Source organism: Euleptes europaea, chromosome 4 (genome assembly GCF_029931775.1).
Source record: "Euleptes europaea isolate rEulEur1 chromosome 4, rEulEur1.hap1, whole genome shotgun sequence".
Classification (NCBI taxonomy): domain Eukaryota; kingdom Metazoa; phylum Chordata; class Lepidosauria; order Squamata; family Sphaerodactylidae; genus Euleptes; species Euleptes europaea.
The window spans coordinates 1,165,299-1,183,163 of record NC_079315.1 but is presented as its reverse complement, the minus strand read 5'-3'; the positions used below and the strand labels follow the sequence as shown (position 1 = coordinate 1,183,163).

Below are 17,865 nucleotides of genomic sequence, written 5' to 3'. Positions count from 1 at the left end.
TTGACTGGTGCATCGATTCCTTAAATGCCAATATCGCAACTGCAGACAATGTCACGGTTATTATACCAACTCCCCAAGGAACGCGGGGAACAAGGTTTTGTCTCCCGATCGTTAGAGTAAACCAGAACTGTCACCATTATTGGTCGCACCATTCAGCGGTTCGGTGAAATCTTGCGAGAACAGATGTTGAGAAAAGCTTCATCAACTGCAACAAAGTGAAGACCCCACCAGGGAACTCATTTCACATATCATCAGTTTTGTCTACGAGATGAAGAGTTGGTTCCTCGCTACTCTTTGATTCGAGAACACGAACGTAAATGGCGCAAACTTCCACTGAACTTAAACAACTAGGAGAGGCCTTCTCATTATAGTTAATTAGTCGAGTCAGTTTGATGGCTGCCGCCACTAACGGCATAAAAGGAACACGGAAAGAGTCGGACACAAAGATGCGAAGATAAAGAGCGGCCGCCTCAAGCTTCAGCTGACTCGTTGGAGGATGGAACCGCAAGTGGTCAGAGATGGAGGGCTGCTGCTGAAAACGGAAGGGGCAGGACATCCACGCAGGGATGCTGTTTTTGATGGCAGGGCCTCGTCTCTCGCATCTAGATCTGTCTTGAAAATGCATCAAACAGAGCGCCACTTTGGGGGGGAGAATGGACTTTGTTGAAAAACACCCCCGGGTGGTGTAAAACTAAATGTTCACTTTAAAATTATTTTAATTATTTTTATTTTATTATTTCTGCTGAAGCTGGAGGGTGAGAGATTCAAAACAGTTAAAAGGAAGTATTTCTTCACACAACACATAGTTATATGGTGGAACTCCCTGCCCCAGGATGCGGTGATGGCTGCCAACTTGGAAGGCTTTAAGAGGGGGGTGGACATATTCATGGAGAAGAGGGCTATCCGTGGCTACTAGACAAAATGGATACCAGTCATGGTGCGTACCTATTCTCTCCAGGATCATGCCTGTTATATTAGGTGCTTTGGAACACAGGCAGGACAATGCTTAACCAACTAGGAGAGGCCTTCTCGTTATACTTAATTAGTTGAGTCAGTTTGATGGTTGCCCCCACTAAAGGCATAAAAGGAACAGTGGCTCAGTGGTAGAGCCTCTGTTTGGCATGCAGAAGGTCCTAGGTTCAATCCCCGGCATCTCCAGTTAAAGGGACCAGGCAAGTAGGTGATGTGACTACACCTCTGCCTGAGACCCTGGAGAGCCGCTGCCGGTCTGAGTAGACAATGCTGACTTTGATGGACCAGGGGTCTGATTCAGTATAAGGCAGATTCATGTGTTCAATGCTGCTGCAGTCGTCTTGCTTGTGGGCTTCCTAGAGGCACCTGGTTGGCCACTGTGTGAAAAGACTGCTGGACTGGACTGACCTTGGTCTGATCCAGCAGGGCCTTTTTTATGTTCTTATGTAGGTATTTCTACCGTGGTTCTTCCTTCAACAGGGATCCAAAGCATCATTCTCCTCTCCTCCATTTTAACCTGAGAACAACCCTGTCAGCTAGAACAGGCTGAGAAAGAGTGGTGAGTCCAAGGGTCACCCAGCAAGCTGCCCTGGCAGGGTAGGACGCTTGGTAGGAGTGCTGGGCTGTTGGAAGTGAGACTACATGGAGGCAGCAGCAGCCGACGGTTTCTAGGGCTGACCCCAGAATGGCTGTCAGGGGCCTGAGAGACAAGTGTAGACCCCTGCACGTCCGGGGGAAACAGAGCTTGGGCAATAAGGCTGCCAACCTCCAGCTGGTGGCTGGAGTTATCTCCTGGGATGACGACTGATCTCCAGGTGACAAAGATCTGATACCCTGGAGAAAATGGCTGCTTTGGAAGAGGGACTCTATGGCAGTATACCCCCATTGAAGCCTCTCCCCTCTCCAAACCCCGCCTTCCTCAGGCTCCACCCCCAAAATATCCAGGTATTTCCCAACCTGGAGATGGTAACCCTATTCGGCATCCATGGTTCCTCTATGCTTAGGGTCCCAATCTCACAAAATTCAGGATCCTTATCGTTTAGCTAGCCGTGGAGGTCAGCTACTGTTGAGTGTCATAAATACCGAAACTGCCTTTGATAATCAAGCAGCACACAGCAGAACAGCTTCTGAGTGTAACGGAATAGTTTTTGCTCTGGAAATCTGTCTGTCCCTCAAGCCTTCCCCAGATAAGCTGTAGATGGATCAGCTCATTCATAAATCACATTTAAAATGCTGGTTTTTAATTGGACCTGATTATTAAACTGTGAAGTCTGTTCCGTCATGTTGACAGCATAGTTATGAATGATCTCTTGTAAAAGATGCATGTAAAGGATCGCTTGTTTCAGGTAGGCTGAGGGGAGACATGATAGAGGTCTATAAAATTATGCATGGTTTGGAGAGAATGGACAGAGAGACGTTTTTCTCCCTCTCCCAGAATACCAGAACGCGGGGTCATCTGCTGAAGCTGGAGTGTGAGAGATTCAAAACAGATAAAAGGAAGTATTTTTTCACACAACTCATAGTTAAATTGTGGAACTCCCTGCCCCAGGATGTGGTGACGGCTGCCAGCTTGGAGGGCTTTAAGAGGGGAGTGGACATATTCATGGAGGAGAGGGGTATTCATGGCTGTTAGTTAGAATGGATACTAGTCATGATGCACACCTGTTCTCTCCAAGATCAGAGGAGCAGGCCTGTTATATAAGGTGCTGTGGAGCACAGGCAGGATGGTGCTGCTGGAGTCGTCTTGTTTGGGGGCTTCCTGGAGGCATCTGGTTGGCCACTGTGTGAACGGACTGCTGGAGTGGTGGATCCTCTGTAGAACAGATGGTTTGTTTGTATGTATTTTATCAAGAAAATTAATGTCTCTTTGTTCAAATTATCGTTTATACTGCAGTACTTTATTGTATTAAGCAAACATGATTATCTTCAGACTCTTGGACGACTCAGTGTGTCTGTAGTTATTTGACTGCCTACGGTCACCTTTGGGTCTCAGCTCTTTACCCATAAAGGTGAAGGATGAGAAGGTCAGAGTTGTCTAAGCCAGGGGTCCCCAATATGTTTGACTGGCGGGCACTTTTGGAACTCTGACACAAGCTGGTGGGCGCAGCTTGGCTGCCACAAAATGGTTACCACAAAAGGTGGAGCCTACCACAAAATGGCTGCCGCAGCTTACTTTCAGAAACGCAGCGTAGATCTTTGTGCTGTGGTGGCAACTGCTGTCAAAGCAACATTAAAAAAAACACACCAGTGTAGCCAATTAAATCTCCAATGGCCAATCTGCATCCTTGGTGGATAAAAGCACTACCTGCCCTGCCTACTTTTTAAAAACACTTGGCGGGTGTCAGGAAGAGTCATCAATAGGGTTGCCAACCTTCAAATACCATCTGGAGATCTCCTGCTATTACAACTGATCTCCCGCTGATAGAGAGAAGTTCCCCTGGAGAAAATGGCCGCTTTGGGTTTGGACTCTATGGCACTGAAGTCCCTCCCCTCCCCAAACCCCACCCTCATCAGACTCCACCCCCAAAACCTCCTGCCGGTGGCTAAGAGGGATCTGGAAACGCTAGTCATCACCGTGGTGGGGGCCCTTGGTTTCGTTCCACTGCTCATGTCTGTTGCCTTCAGGGAGAAATGCACAACTGTGCTTTGAATAATACCATACAGTCCACCCTCCAAAGCCGCCATTTTCTCCAAGGGGACGGATCTTGGCCGTCCGGAGATCAATTGTAATAGCAGGAGATCTCCAAGTTCCACCCGGAGGGTGGCAACCCCTAGAAACGTGCCACCATTAATGGATTTGACCCAGCAAGGTATTTGTTTCAGATACCCACCAAAATAACCTTTTCAATATCCTTGGATATACACCAATGAAACATGCCCGTGGAGTCGTATTTTTTCACGTTGCAATCCATGTTGTCAACTTGATCGTTGCCAGGTATTAATAAGGGGTCGTGTCTGGGGAAAGAAACACAACAAGGTTAATACGGGGGGAGGCCGTAACAGGCTACATGCAGGGGAGAAGCCGGGCATGTAACACGTCTTGACATACCTGCTTTAAAGTGGCTGATGAAAAAGACGCGATTAATTTTTAAGCGCGGGGAACTAAGGGGGTCGAGAAATACGCCCGCCATAATTTTTCATCAATAACCTCTTTGGTTAAACTCGCCTTTCCAACACCTTACGGCTCATAAAGGCTTTCTTTCCCCTCCCGTCCCCAAAAGAAGAAGGGCCTATTAGCATCGGCGATGCACTAGAAGCGATCGGGAGGGGGCTGCCCCCCTCGCTGACGGACTCGCATGAGGACCGAAAGCCAATTGCTCGCTTTCTCCACATACAACTTCTGACGTGACGCCCTTCGAAGTAAAAGCTTTAACAGGCTGCACTTTAAATATTTCAGCAATTTGCCCAATCCTATTTTGCTTTCCCAAACTGAAGCCCTTTAAAGATTCAGCAGTGTGTCATTTTACAGCAAACTGACTAACAAATGCCCACATCAGGAATACATGATTTTAATACTAAGCAACAACGTCCATTTTTCCCCCTGACTGCTACAGTATCCATGGCAACCTTCAAAGCAGCATATATATTATTATTAATAATAACGATGACAGTGCATAATTCCTTTTGTCATCGCCTAGAGTTGAGAGACCAGGAGGCAAAGCAACTTTCCAATCTAAATTTGGGTTCTTATGCATTTTATTTTATCCATGCTTATGTTTAAATCTCTTTTTTGTGGCTTGTGTGTCTGTTATATTATTTTTTTCGGTTTGCTCAACCTCCAGGTACCAGCTGGAGATCTCCTGCTATTACAACTGATCTCCAGCCGATAGAGATCAGTTCCCCTGGAGAAAATGGCCGCTCTGGCAATTGGACTCTATGGCAACCCCCAGTACTGCAACGTCCAGAGTCCAAGCAAGTAACGTCAATCGCAAAGTCAACAGACCCAAAGGAGCCTACAGCCCGCTGCAGTACTGGGGGTTGCGTGATTGGGGGTCTACCGTTGGGTCTTTGTACACATTTAGGTGTCCCTTGGTAGTTTTGTGTTCGTTCAGCTTGTTTACAATTAGGCTACAACAACTTATTTACAACTCTGTTTACCAATGTCTCTCTGACAGCGCAACAACCAGGCTCAGTAGGGCTGCAAAAGTTGGTTTCCTAGATCTTCAAATGCATACGGAGCGTGAGCTACCGGCTAGACAAATGAAGAGGCCAGCAAAGTTTCTTTTGAGCAAGTCCGACCCTGGGCAACTTCGGTTCCTTAGCAGATGTGAAAAATGTTTCCCCAGGGTTTCAAACCCACTTGGCTAGGGAATGACATACACATTCGCATTTAAGGAGTTGCCTCAAACTAACCTTCGGGAGCCTCCCATCCCACATGCCTGCACTGTGACGAAGAAGAAGAAGAAGTTGGTTTTTATATGCCGACTTTCTCTACCACTTAAGGGAGAAGCAAACCGGCTTACAATCACCTTCCCTTCTCCTCCCCACAACAGACACCCTTTGAGGTAGGTGGGGCTGAGAGAGCTCTAGGAGAGCTGTGACTTTGCCCAAGGTCACCCAGCTGGCTTCATGTGTAGGAGTGGGGAAACAAATCCAGTTCACCAGATGAGCCTCCGCCGCTCATGTGGAGGAGTGGGGAATCAAACCCGGTTCTCCCGATCAGAGTCCACCGCTCCAAACCACCGCTCTTAACCACTACACCATGCACATGCTCTTGACTGAATAAAGCCATGTGCCCCCCCTCCTCCAACTAACTCGCCCCCAACTTAGAAGCGTAGCTCGTGGACGTGTGCATTATGGCAAAGGCACAAGCTGAGAATCTGTGGAAACCTTTAACAGAGAGGAAAAGGACCCTGCCAGTTCAAAATTAAGAGCATTATTTTAAGCTTGGTAGCCAGAGGCTGAACGTTTTGAATGTGCAGCAATAACCACAATTTTTGTGCTGGGAAAATAAATAGAGACCAATTGTACGTGCTTCAGGAAAGCGACCGAGCCTCATTTCTCACATCTCTCTCTCTCTCTGACCATATAAATAGACTCCACTGTTCTTATGGCAAAAATTATGTGCGCCTGAGTTAAAGTGGAGAGGAAAGCACAATCTTTTCAGGGTTTTTGCAGAGCATATAATGCCACTTAGCGTCAATTAAACTCAAGAACGACACTAAACGCCATGCTGCAGCCGCAACCCCAAAAAGCCTGCCTAGAAGACAACAGCCTAGAGCGAAACCGCAAATCCCTTTCCCAGCAAACCGGCAGCTAGAGAGCGGGCGTCGTGTTTGAAAGAGCCCGGCTCTCTGTGCAAGCGTTTTGCAAGTACACTAAACACATCCTGTTGGAGTTTTCAATTTTGGAACATCCTCTGACTGACCTGGAAATGGAGGAGAAAAATCAAGAGGATGAAACAAGTCTTGCCTCCCCTTCCCAACTCTCTTCAATGTGCCCCCCCTTCTGTATATTCTGGGAGTTCTGTTACTTGTGACAAGTATGGCCTACTCCCACCCGTACCCCCAGCTGCACATCAACCCATATGAAGCTGCCTTATACTATCAGTCAATCTAGGCCAGTATTTTCCACTCCTAAGAATGTAAGAAGAGTCTTGATGGACCAGGCCAATGGTCCATCTAGTCCAGCACCTCGTCTCACACAGTGGCCAACCAGTCCCTCTGGAGGTCCAGCCACAGGGCACAGAGGCCAAGGCCTGATGTTGCCACCTGGAACTGGAATTCAGAGGTTCACTGCCTCTAAATATGGAGGTCTACTCAGACTTCAGTAGCTCTCTTGGGTCTTTCACATCATCTACTGCCCTAATAGAGTTGCCAGCTCTGGGTTGGGAAATACCTGGAGATTTTGAGTGAGGAGCCTGAAGAGGGCAGGGTTTGGAGAAGGGAGGGACTTCAATGCCATAGAGTTCAATTGCCAAAGCAGCCATTTTCTCCAGGCAAACTGATCTTTATTGGCTGGAGATCAGTTATAATAGCAGGAGATCTCCAGCTAGTACTTGGACATTGGCAACCCTAATAATAGAGTTGCCAGCTCTGGGTTGGGAAATACCTGGAGATTTTGAGGAAGGAGCCTGAGGAGGGCGGGGTTTGGGGAGGGTCTTCAATGCCATAGAGTCCAATTGCCAAAGCAGCCATTTTCTCCAGGGGAACTGATCTCTATCAGCTGGAGATCAGTTGTAATAGCAGATCTCCAACTAGTACCGGGAGGTTGGCAACCCTAAGTGAAACCCACTGAAGCAGAGAGCCTTTGCCTCAGGCAACCCTGTGTGGTGAAGGTCACACGGCCAGGCCCACCACATATAGGATAGATAGGTTTATGAAACAGCCCTCGGTCTCCACGTTTGCTGGCAGATGTTCAGAAACATTTGCCCTCCGAGACAGAAAGTTGAGGAGGGGGCCATGGCTTAGTGGGAGAGAACCTGCTTCGCACACCGAAGATCCCCGGTTCAATCCCTGGCATCTCCAGTTAAAAAGACTAGGCAGTAGGTGATGGGAGAGACTTCTGCTTGAGAGCCGCTGCCAAAGTGTACAATACTGACCTTGATGGACCGATGGTATAAGGCAGTTACATGTATTGACGTGACTCATGAAAGAGTATGCTCTAACTCCCTCTTTTTTGGGGGGGGGCACTGTGTCCATGGAAGTATCTTCAGTTTTCCATGTCTGCTAAAAGTAATTACCTGGTTAGTTCGGGTTTTGGGGGAAGGGGGCACCCAGCACACGCACCCTCATCTTCGAGACGCAGCGGGTAGCACCTCGCTCCTTTCCCGTTTCCTCGTACAGCCGCCCTAACAAATTGTGGCAATTAACATGCTGTTAGCGTTAGATGTAGGCAGCAAATGCAGGTGCTAATAATTGAAAAAGCATTTAGAGCTTTTACACCCCGGCTGAATATTTCATCATCTGCTGTATGTTTCGCTCTTTGCTCAGTGGGTCTCTGTCACTTCAATCTTCCCTGACTGCTCTGACTGGCGCAGCAAAGGCCCGCCAAGACAAGACTGACGGGCCGTCACAGGCAGGCTCCGCCGACTGCCGCGGCAGCTCGCTGGGACCGGCCGCAAAGGTTGTCACGCGGCTCTGACGGAACCCTGCAAATGTTTTGTGACTAATACACCCAACATTTGTCAGCTAACATTAGCCATTCCCGGTGACCCTTTTCAGTCTGTACCGACGGCATTAAGTTGTAATGAGAATTTGTCACCAGCGCGTGCGCCCGCTGCTCCAATGACACTCTCCGGCTGACCTTTACTTTCGCAAACTTAATCAGCGATGAAATTTCCAAGGGGATTCAGAGCACAAGGGAAATAAGCTTTGTTAGGTATGGAGCGGTACGGAGAGAAATGTCCACACTTTCACTGGGGTTCTTATGGGGTCCTCCTTTCTTGTTAGACTGAAGAAATGATAGCAACGAAGCTGCCGTTCCAGCTGTGCTCTGATATTCCTAACTCACAGGATGGCTATTGGCAACTCAGACCTTGCGTACATCTGGGTAGACTTCAGCATGCAGGGGGAACATCTGGATCATTGCCCTCCTTATCTATCCACGGCATTACACAGGCCGGCGTGGTGCGGTGGTTAAGTGCGGTGGACTCTAATCTGGAGAACCGGGTTTGTTTCTCTACCACTTAAGGGAGACTCCAACTGGCTTACAATAGCCTTCCCTTCCCCTCCCCACAATAGACACCCTGTGCAGTAGGTGGGGCTGAGAGAGCTGTGACTAGCCCAAGGTCACCCTGCTGGCTTCATGTGTAGGACTGGGGAAACAAATCCAGTTCAACAGATCGGCCTCTGCCGCTCATGTGTAGGAGTGGGGGATCAAACCCAGTTCTCCAGATCAGACTCCACCGCTCCAAACCACCACTCTTTACCACTACACCACACTGGCAAGATTGAAGGAAAATCCTCAAGGTTATGAGATTCTCCTTGATAACCGACGAGAACCTCAGCAGATCTAGAGCCTCTGTGATTTGTGTGTGCGATCAGGGACTCTAATGATAATGACCCTTTCCTGCGAATGCCGCTTGGCTAGAGGCCGATGTCAAGTATACCATTCAGCTGGGAGTGGACAGGGACAAACTATTTGTTTGCTCTTCAAGCCCCTGGGCCCTGTCAGATGCCATTTGCTTCTGCATTAAGAGGCATTGTTTCAGCAGCTCTGACATTTCCTCCTAACTCTGTGCCCTGGACTCATGCAACTGTCGCTTCTGAAGCGCCGAGGACCAGAGGGACAACCCACCGGGAACTTCTTCCGGTGCAAATGCCCCTGAAACGAGCGGGAGATAACGTCAAAGCAAGCATCTGCTCTAAATAAACCCCGTGCGCTTCAACACTCTGGTGGGCTGCGCTCTTCAGCCATGCCAGCAACTGTAGTAAAGCAGGGTTCATGTGGATCTGGGAGTTGTCACAATTCTGTTGCCCAGTCACCATGCAGAGAAGCAAATATATGTGTGTGTACATGTATATGTATCTAAACACAATAAAAAAAAAAGTTCTTGTTTAAAAAGGGGAGGGGCTGTGGCTCAGTGGAAAAGCATCTGCTCGGCATGCAGAAGGTCCCAGGTTCAACCCCTGGCATCTCCAGTTAGAGACTAGGCAAGTAGGTGGTGTGAAAGACGTGTCCGCCTGAGACCCTGGAGAACTGCTGCCGGTCTGAGTGGACAATACTGAGTTTGATGGACCAAGGGTCTGATTCAGTATAAGGCAGCTTCATGTGTTCATGTGACTGCACTTGTCTGGAGGGGCTGTGGCTCAGTGGTAGAGGGTCTGCTGGGCATGCAGAAGGTCCCAGGTTCAATCCCCGGCATCTCCAGTTAAAGGGACGAGGCAAGTAGGTGATGGGAAACACCTCAGCCCGAGACCCCGGAGAGCCGCTGCCGGTCTGAGTAGACAATGCGGACCTTGAAGGACCAAGGGTCTGATTCAGTCTAAGGCAGCTTCGTGTGTTCATGTGTTTAAAAAAGTAAAACAACCAAAAAAGGAAACCCTCCTAATATATACCAAAACAATTTATATTAATATGTAAAACATAAAATATACCTTTAACGATGACAGATGAGTAAGAAAAACCCACCCCCGTTTCGACAACGCATCTTCATCAGTGGTCAAAAGGGAACATTCGAGTGCCCCAGGACTGAATATCAAAACCAACACATAAAAAGTGTGAAACCAAGGCCATTTCTGCATGGCTGCTTCCCTGCTGTCACCCCGCCGACTACTTCGGGGCTTTGCCTTGATTATGCGTGCATTTTCTGACCATCAGAGGTCACCTCACTCTCCCTGTGCATTTCCACATGTTTTGCCTGGGTATTCTGGATTCGTGTTTCGCCAGCATCCAGAAAATGCAGGTAAAATGCGCAGAAACGCAAGGGGAGAGCGAGGCGACCTCTGACGGTCGGAAAATGCAAGCATAATCAAGGCAAAGCCCCGAAGTAGTCAGCGGGGTGACCGCGAGGGAACAGCCATGCAGAAATTTATTCATTTATTTTTTTATTTTTCAAATTTATAACCCTCCCTCATCCCCAGCGAACTGGGCTCAGGGTGGGTAACAACAGCTAAAAACAAATATCCAATAGACTTCCTTAAAACCGTAAACATTAAAACCATTAAAATCCTAATCAGATGGCCATAACTAGGTGCCACAGCAGATAAGTGTCAGAAATGGCCCAAGTCGGGCCTGTACATTATAATAGAGTAGTAAATATCATCCACAGAGATTTCTGTATATAATACCAATGAAAGACATAAGCTCGGGAGGGGGAACCCACCCTCAATCTCCTGCAAGAAACCCAGGCATGGTAACACACAGCATACTCCGTCCAAAGTAGCAAATGACTTTGTCTAATCCTTGTGACCTTGTGTGCATGTTTAGTTTTGACCACTGATGAGACTTGTCGAAACACTCTGGCCATTTATGCATGGGAGGTTTTGCCTTGCATTTGCCTCTCTCTAAATGTACATTTACCCTCAAAACTCTGCATAGGGACTTATTTTTGAGTTTTGAGAATTTGGGGAAAATGTGCATCTAGAGAGTGGTGAATCTAAGGCAAAACGTCCCATGCATAAATGACCATTTAGTTTTTTCTTACTTATCGGTCATCATTAAGGGTGCACAGGCATTGATGCCTAATAGACATTATGCCTCTTCTGTTTTCCGGTTGAAGTATTTCACTCTCTTACACACATACTCAAGGTTTTTAAATTGTGCTTGGAGATAAACAGACACATATATATTTTCTTTTCTGAACCTTTTTGTTTTTAGGTTTTTACCTCCTATTTATAGCTCTATTTTTTTATTGGTTGCTGCTGCTCCCTTCTTTTTGGTTTTGTAGTTGTTGCCTTGTTCTGCAGAATGACCTATCTCCTTTTTTGAGAAAGTTGCTACCTTGCTGGATCAGTGGAATGCTGTAGACATAGTTTATCTAGATTTCAGTAAGGCTTTTGATAACATTCCACATAGTATTCTAGTTGACAAATTGGGAAAATGTGGGTTAGATCCTATTATTGTTAGATGGATCTGCAACTGATTGACAGATCGTACCCAAAGGGTGCTAGTTAATGGTTCCTCGTCCACTTGGAGAGAAGTGACTAGTGGAGTTCCTCGGGGGTCTGTGCTGGGCCCTGTGTTGTTCAACATCTTTATAAATGATTTGGATGAAAGAATAGAGGGGATGCTTATTAAATTTGCAGATGATACTAAATTGGGAGGGGTAGCAAATATGGTAGAAGACAGAGCCAAGATGCAGGATGATCTTGACAGGATGGAGAAATGGGCTAGAACTAATAAAATGCACTTCAACAAAGACAAATGTAAAGTTCTCCATTTAGGTAGGAAAAATCAAATGCATAATTATAGGATGGGGGAGACTTGTTTGAGCAGTAGTGTGTGTGAAAAGGATCTTGGGGTCTTAGCAGACCAAACACTGAACATGAGTCAGCAGTGTGATGCTGTAACTAAAAAGGCAAATGCAGTCTTGGGCTGCATCAACAGAAGTATAGTGTCCAGATCACGCGAAGTGATGGTATCGCTTTACTCTGCTCTGGTTAGACCTCAACTAGAGTACTGTGTTCAGTTTTGGGCACCACAATTTAAGAAAGATGTAGACAAGCTGGAACGTGTTCAGAGAAGGGCAACAAAGATGGTGAGGGGTCTGGAGACCAAGTCCTATGAGGAAAGGCTGAAGGAGCTGGGTATGTTTAGCCTGAAGAGGAGAAGAGTGAGAGGGGATATGATAATCATGTTCAAGTACTTGAAGGGCTGTCATACAGCGGAGGGTGCCGAGTTGTTTTTTGTTGCTCAAGAAGGTCGGACCAGAACCAACAGGTTGAAATTAAATCAAAAGAGTTTCCGTCTAGACATTAGGAAGAATTTTTTAACAGTTAGAGCGGTTCCTCTCCTTCCCTGGAGGTTTTAAAGAAGAGGTTAGATGGCCATCTGTCAGCAATGCTGATTCTGAGACCTTAGGCAGATGATGAGAGGGAGGGCATCTTGGCCATCTTCTGGTCATTAGGGGTGTGGAGGGGGGAGGTAGTTGTGAATTTCCTGCATTGTGCAGGGGGCTGCACTTGATGGCCCTGGTGGTCCCTTCCAACTCTATGATTCTATGACTCTCTTGAGTTCACAAGTTCTGTACTTACTAATAGGGTTGCCAACCTCCAGGTAGTAGCTGGAGATCTCCTGCTATTACAACTGATCTCCAGCTGATAGAGATCAGTTCCCCTGGAGAAAATGGCCACTTTGGCCATTGGACTCCATGGCATTGAAGTCTCTCCCCTCCCCAAACCCCACACTCCTCAAGCTCCGTCCCAAAAAGTTCCCGCCAGTGGCGAAGAGGGACCTGGCAACCCTACTTACTAAGCACATATGTATAATGACTGCAAAAATTAGCCCATGGAACTATGAAGAGAAGCATTGCTTTCTTCTAAGGCACAAACTAATTTACACATGAAGCTGCCTACATTATGAATCAGACCCTTGGTCCATCAAAGTCAGTATTGTCTACACAGACCGGCAGCGGCTCTCCAGGGTCTCAGGCAGGGGTCTTTCACATCACCTACTTGCCTGGTTCCTTTGGCTGGAGATGCCGGGGACTGAACCTGGGACCTTCTGCATGCCAAGCAGATGCTCTACCACTGAGCTACAGACTTTCCCCAATTGATTTTCTGGATACCAGCAATGCTCTACAATATTAATTTTCAGCATTCACTGGGTGCAACATAATATTCTCAATGGGCAAGCCACACATTATTTCAGAATTTATCATATGTCTTTAGATGTAAAATTCTTTAATTTCTTCTGGAAATGGATTTCTAGAAAACCCAAATTTGGCATACCCACAAACTTGCTTAAGTTCATCTCGTGCTATTTTATGTCACTGCTGGTTACTGGAAGGAGAACGAGTCTGATAACACCTTCTATTGCATGCACTGAATAACTACAAATCCAAGCTGCAAGATCTGTTCTCGTCTCCTCCAGTGTAAACAGTAGACACACATTTGGATCAGAGTCACCATTTGGTCCTGTCACATTTTAAAAATTAAAAATAAGGTAATCAGGAACCAATTCCCATTAATGGCTCTCCGCCTGCAATTTAAACCCATTCTTGTGGGCGCTGTCCTCTGCTGCCAACAGGAACAGCTCCCTGCCCTCCTCTAAGGGACAGCCCTTCAAATACTTCAAGAGAGCGATCCTGTCCCCCCTCAACCTCCTCTTCTCCAGACTGATTATTCTCAAGTCTTTCAGCCTTTCCTCGCAGGGCTTCTTGGTCTCCAGGCCCCTGATCATCCTCGTCACTCTCCTCTGCACCCGCTCCATTCTGTCCTCATCCTTTTTGAAGTGAGGCTTCGAGAACTGCACACAATGCTCCAGGTATGGCCTGTTATGATACCTGTTATGGTCGACAACAGCTGTTTGGGTGTGGCAATGGGGAAAGGCCGAAGCCGTCCGTCGAGGAAGGGTGAATTGAGTCCAGGGAAGGAAGGAAGGAAGACAGGGAGCCCGGTCCTGGCGAGTTTCCCACTCATTGCCCAACCAATGATTAGCAATTCTGATGTGTTACCGAGCAGACAGCTCAAGCTCAGGATGAGTAATCTCCCTGAGTCCCTCTTCAGCAGGCAATGAAAGCCGGCTCCACTTTGAAAATTCTCCCCCATCATGCAAGCTGACACAGGCATGCTTTTCAAAAACCCACAGCCAATCTGTTGATCATTACTTATTTACAAAGGCCTTCGGGCAGAAAGTCCTGTAAAAACCATCCTTGATACGGTATACACTAGCTTTTTCGGCTTGTGGAAGGGGCGGGGGGGGGAAGTCCCCCTAAGGCTACCTCAAACCATCACTTTCCATTGCCCGTAAAATGTACTGTGTAACACTAAAGTATTTAATATATATGGTATAATATATCTACAGGAAAGGCATTTGTGTAGAAGTGTGTTCGCCCGTATTTGGTAATTTGATGTTTTGCTGAAGGCGATGACTTGAAAAAAGCCAGCACCTAGTGCCGAGGACCTGTCATCTCGGTACCCAAGAGCCAGTAGAATAAAGAAGTCCCCTAAAGCGGCAAAACTTTGACACATCTTTGAAGCATATGAAAACAGTATAACTCCCTAGAATTATTATGACTCCAGATCAAAGAAATGAGGCATACTTTACATAGCAAACAGGGAGAGGGGACTTCGCTCCAAATGTTGCTGCGCTCTCTTCCCTCTGACTCTCTTTCCCCCTTTTCTTTTCTTTCACCTTTATACTACATCTATCAGATGACGAAGGGAGAAATGGGGGAGGGGACTACAATTTTTTCCCCTCCATTTCAACCGAATAAGCCTAATGTTTTTGGCCGGGTAGATGAACTCAAGGATAAGTAAACTGAAAATGAGGGTGTAAAGACAAAAGGCATCATAAAAATTTGGAAGTTGGTGGTGTGTCCATTATACCCAGGGATGCTCTAGGCTGATCCTGCATTGAGCAGGGGGTTGGACTAGAACAAGGATGTCAAACATAAGGCCCGCGGGCCGGATCCAGCCACTTGAGAGCTCTTATCTGGCCCACGAGCCAGTTGAGTTGGCCATCCCCCATTCCCAATCTGGGCTGGCGAGGCATGGCCTGGCCCAAGTGAAATTTATGTTATCTCTGGCCCTCGTAACAAATGAGTTTGACACCCCTGGACTAGATGGCCTGTATGGCCCCTTCCAGCTCTATGATTCTATGCTCCTACCCTTCCCTTTGTGGACAGCCATGTAAATCAGAGGCTTGGCTAATCTAACGAGAAGTCAGGGAGTTTTTCTGAACAATCCACTGAGCAGCAGAGGGGGCACAGCTGGAGACATTTCCCCTTTGTGAATCAATGTTGGCATTCTGGTCCGGCAGTCCTAGATACCAAAACAAGATGGCTTGGAGAAACAAGGATGCCCTGATATTTGCCCTGGTCTGCTGGGGCAATAAAGAAGAAATGGATCATTTCCTACGTATAAATTGGAAGCCTGATTCACGAAATTGTAAAATCAGAAACTGGTGGGTGGATTCCCACAGAGGGAAGCTCTATACTTTCAGAAGGAGTTTAAAAAAACAATCCAAAAATCTCCCATAGAATATTGCCAAAAGTAAGACAAAATGTGGATTTGGTGCCTCCTCTATTAGGCGAAGCAACTGGAAGGAAGACAAAGATATTTCAAAAAGATTAGCTACATTTCTTATGCACGGTGGGTGGGTGTATTTCTGAATTGTGATGACTACATTTTGCTGAAAGTGACATTCAGTGTGAATTTGGAGGTTAAATATCTGAGGAACTAAGAATGTCACAGGCACATCTATATATTATATAATTTTAATATACATCTCTTCAATACCAGCCCTAGAAATTATGCTTTGGATCTGTTTTACGAAAATCATATGGGAGTGAACCTGATTGGACCGCCCTACATCTAGCAATACGGGGGGGGGGGGGTCACTAAGAAGTGAATTTACCTGCCTTCCTAGTATCTGTACTCCTTTAAAAAAAACATTCTGCTTTTCATAATTAATATTGCTTTCATCCCTAGTAAAACAGCATTCGTTCTGAAATTTTGGTAGTGCATAGATTATCAGGTCTTTAAAAAAAAAAAAAACAACAATCAGTCAAAATCAATGAGAGGAAATTTGATTTCAATCGACAGGATAAAAGGAAGGTAATATTCAGGTTCATTTTTGATTGTGATGATACATCTCACATATGGCCTTAAGTACAGAAAACAGTCCTCGGAGGGATTCCGACAAAAAGAGAACCGCCTCGGGCAAACTAACCACACGGGTTCTTCTGATTGGTTGGCGCTATCATTAGTGCCACTGCTGTTTAAGAACTACACACGGACAGGCCCCGGTGACAGCCCAGACTTTAAAGCCTATGTATTTTTCAAACAGCTTTTCAAACTGTTTTTCATGACAGATTTTTTTTCCCCAGCTCTATCATTAACTGCTGACAAGCTGACAGAATAAATACTTCAGCCTTTCAGAAAGCATCTAGCAATCTTCTCCGTTCCCCACCACCTTGCCGTGACCCCCCTCCCCGTCTTTCCACCGCGGGAGGAGAGTCGGTCGGGAGAGGAAGGATACAGAGGAAAGGAGATAAAGATATGAGCGGTGTCGAGCCTCACCTCACCATCTTGGGCGAGGAGTTGGGCGAATTCCTCATGCCTCCGTTCCGCTGCTTCTTTTTGGGCGACAGCGTCGAGGGCTGCTCGTCTTCAACTGGAAATACAGGCAACTTGTGAGGTTACGAACCCCCTCAAAATGACACACTAAAAGAAAACCAGGTGAAATATCCAAGAACACACACTCAGATCCCATTCACACACTGTTACTTCGTTGCTCTCTTGTTTTAAGTTCGAAAACCAAATCGGTGTTAGTCAAAGAGATCAATTCGAAAAGAGGGGAAAGGAGGAAGGGGGGAGCAGAGCATTGGTTGAAGAAGTTTTGGATATGGCCTCATATTTTAGTGAAGTCTTATTGTCAGTTAAGCTGTGTTTTCGGAGGACAAAAATTAGCATTCTGCTGCATATGCCAAAAGATTAAATACTACTTGGAATCCAAACATCGACTGCCGGCCTGCACTCGGCTAATGAACATGATACCCATCATTTCTTCTACTTAAATGCCAGACCATAGAGTCTTCATCGAGAGATGTAAAGCATTCAGTGCCTTGATATTCGACGCTGCAATTAAATCAAAACTACACAGTCGTATACAGATCTCCAGTACCACTCAGAACTCATTGATTCACCCTTTATCACAAAGGGGGCCGTTATCTCAGGAGCAAGCCGAACGATAGCAAATGACAGGAGAACGTCCTGCATAACGAAGGATGGAAATTGTCGGAGATATTCTTTTAATGAGGATAAAGTACACATTGAGTGGAAGATCATTTTCTTAATAGTAAACAGAAGGTTGCTAGAAACAGAACATCCTTTGGACAAACGTTCAGGCGCAGTGAATTCTACCGTAAACACAATTACAGTGAGGTTTCTAATCAGCTGCAAGTTACTATCTAACCACCATTAGCCATGTAAAGGACTGTACCATTCAAGATTATTAGCAGATCAACATTCTGACTGTTACCAACAGCTGCTCTGAGCCAATGTTCAGCTAGATCAATTGATATGCAGACCGAAACAACAAAAATAGGCTAATTGTCATCCTATAACTAACAAACAAAATCAGATGAATAGAGTCAAAGTGTCTAAGAATTAGGTAGTAGTTACCTTCAGGGTAAAAAGAAATGAATACTAACATGGAGTAGCAATTACATCCATGTACACAAAGAATACTGGGGAAAATCTATTTGCAGTGGAGAAAAATTCTAATGAGTCCTTTTATAGTTTTAATCATTAAACTGTAAGATCTTTAATGCAATTGTATTTTATA

General features: G+C 46.2%; 1 protein-coding gene across 5 annotated transcripts in view; it reads right to left on the bottom strand.

The window, feature by feature from the left end:
* KCNMA1 (potassium calcium-activated channel subfamily M alpha 1) overlaps positions 1 to 17,865 on the bottom strand; it is a 372,162-nt gene that overhangs the window by 63,225 nt on the left and 291,072 nt on the right. For all 5 annotated transcript variants that reach the window (XM_056848906.1, XM_056848907.1, XM_056848910.1 and 2 more), the window contains 2 exons: positions 16,599 to 16,692; positions 3,804 to 3,927 (listed from right to left, as the gene is read on the bottom strand). In XM_056848906.1, coding sequence (XP_056704884.1) covers positions 3,804 to 3,927; positions 16,599 to 16,692 — 218 coding nt within the window. The remainder of the gene's footprint in view (positions 1 to 3,803; positions 3,928 to 16,598; positions 16,693 to 17,865) is intronic.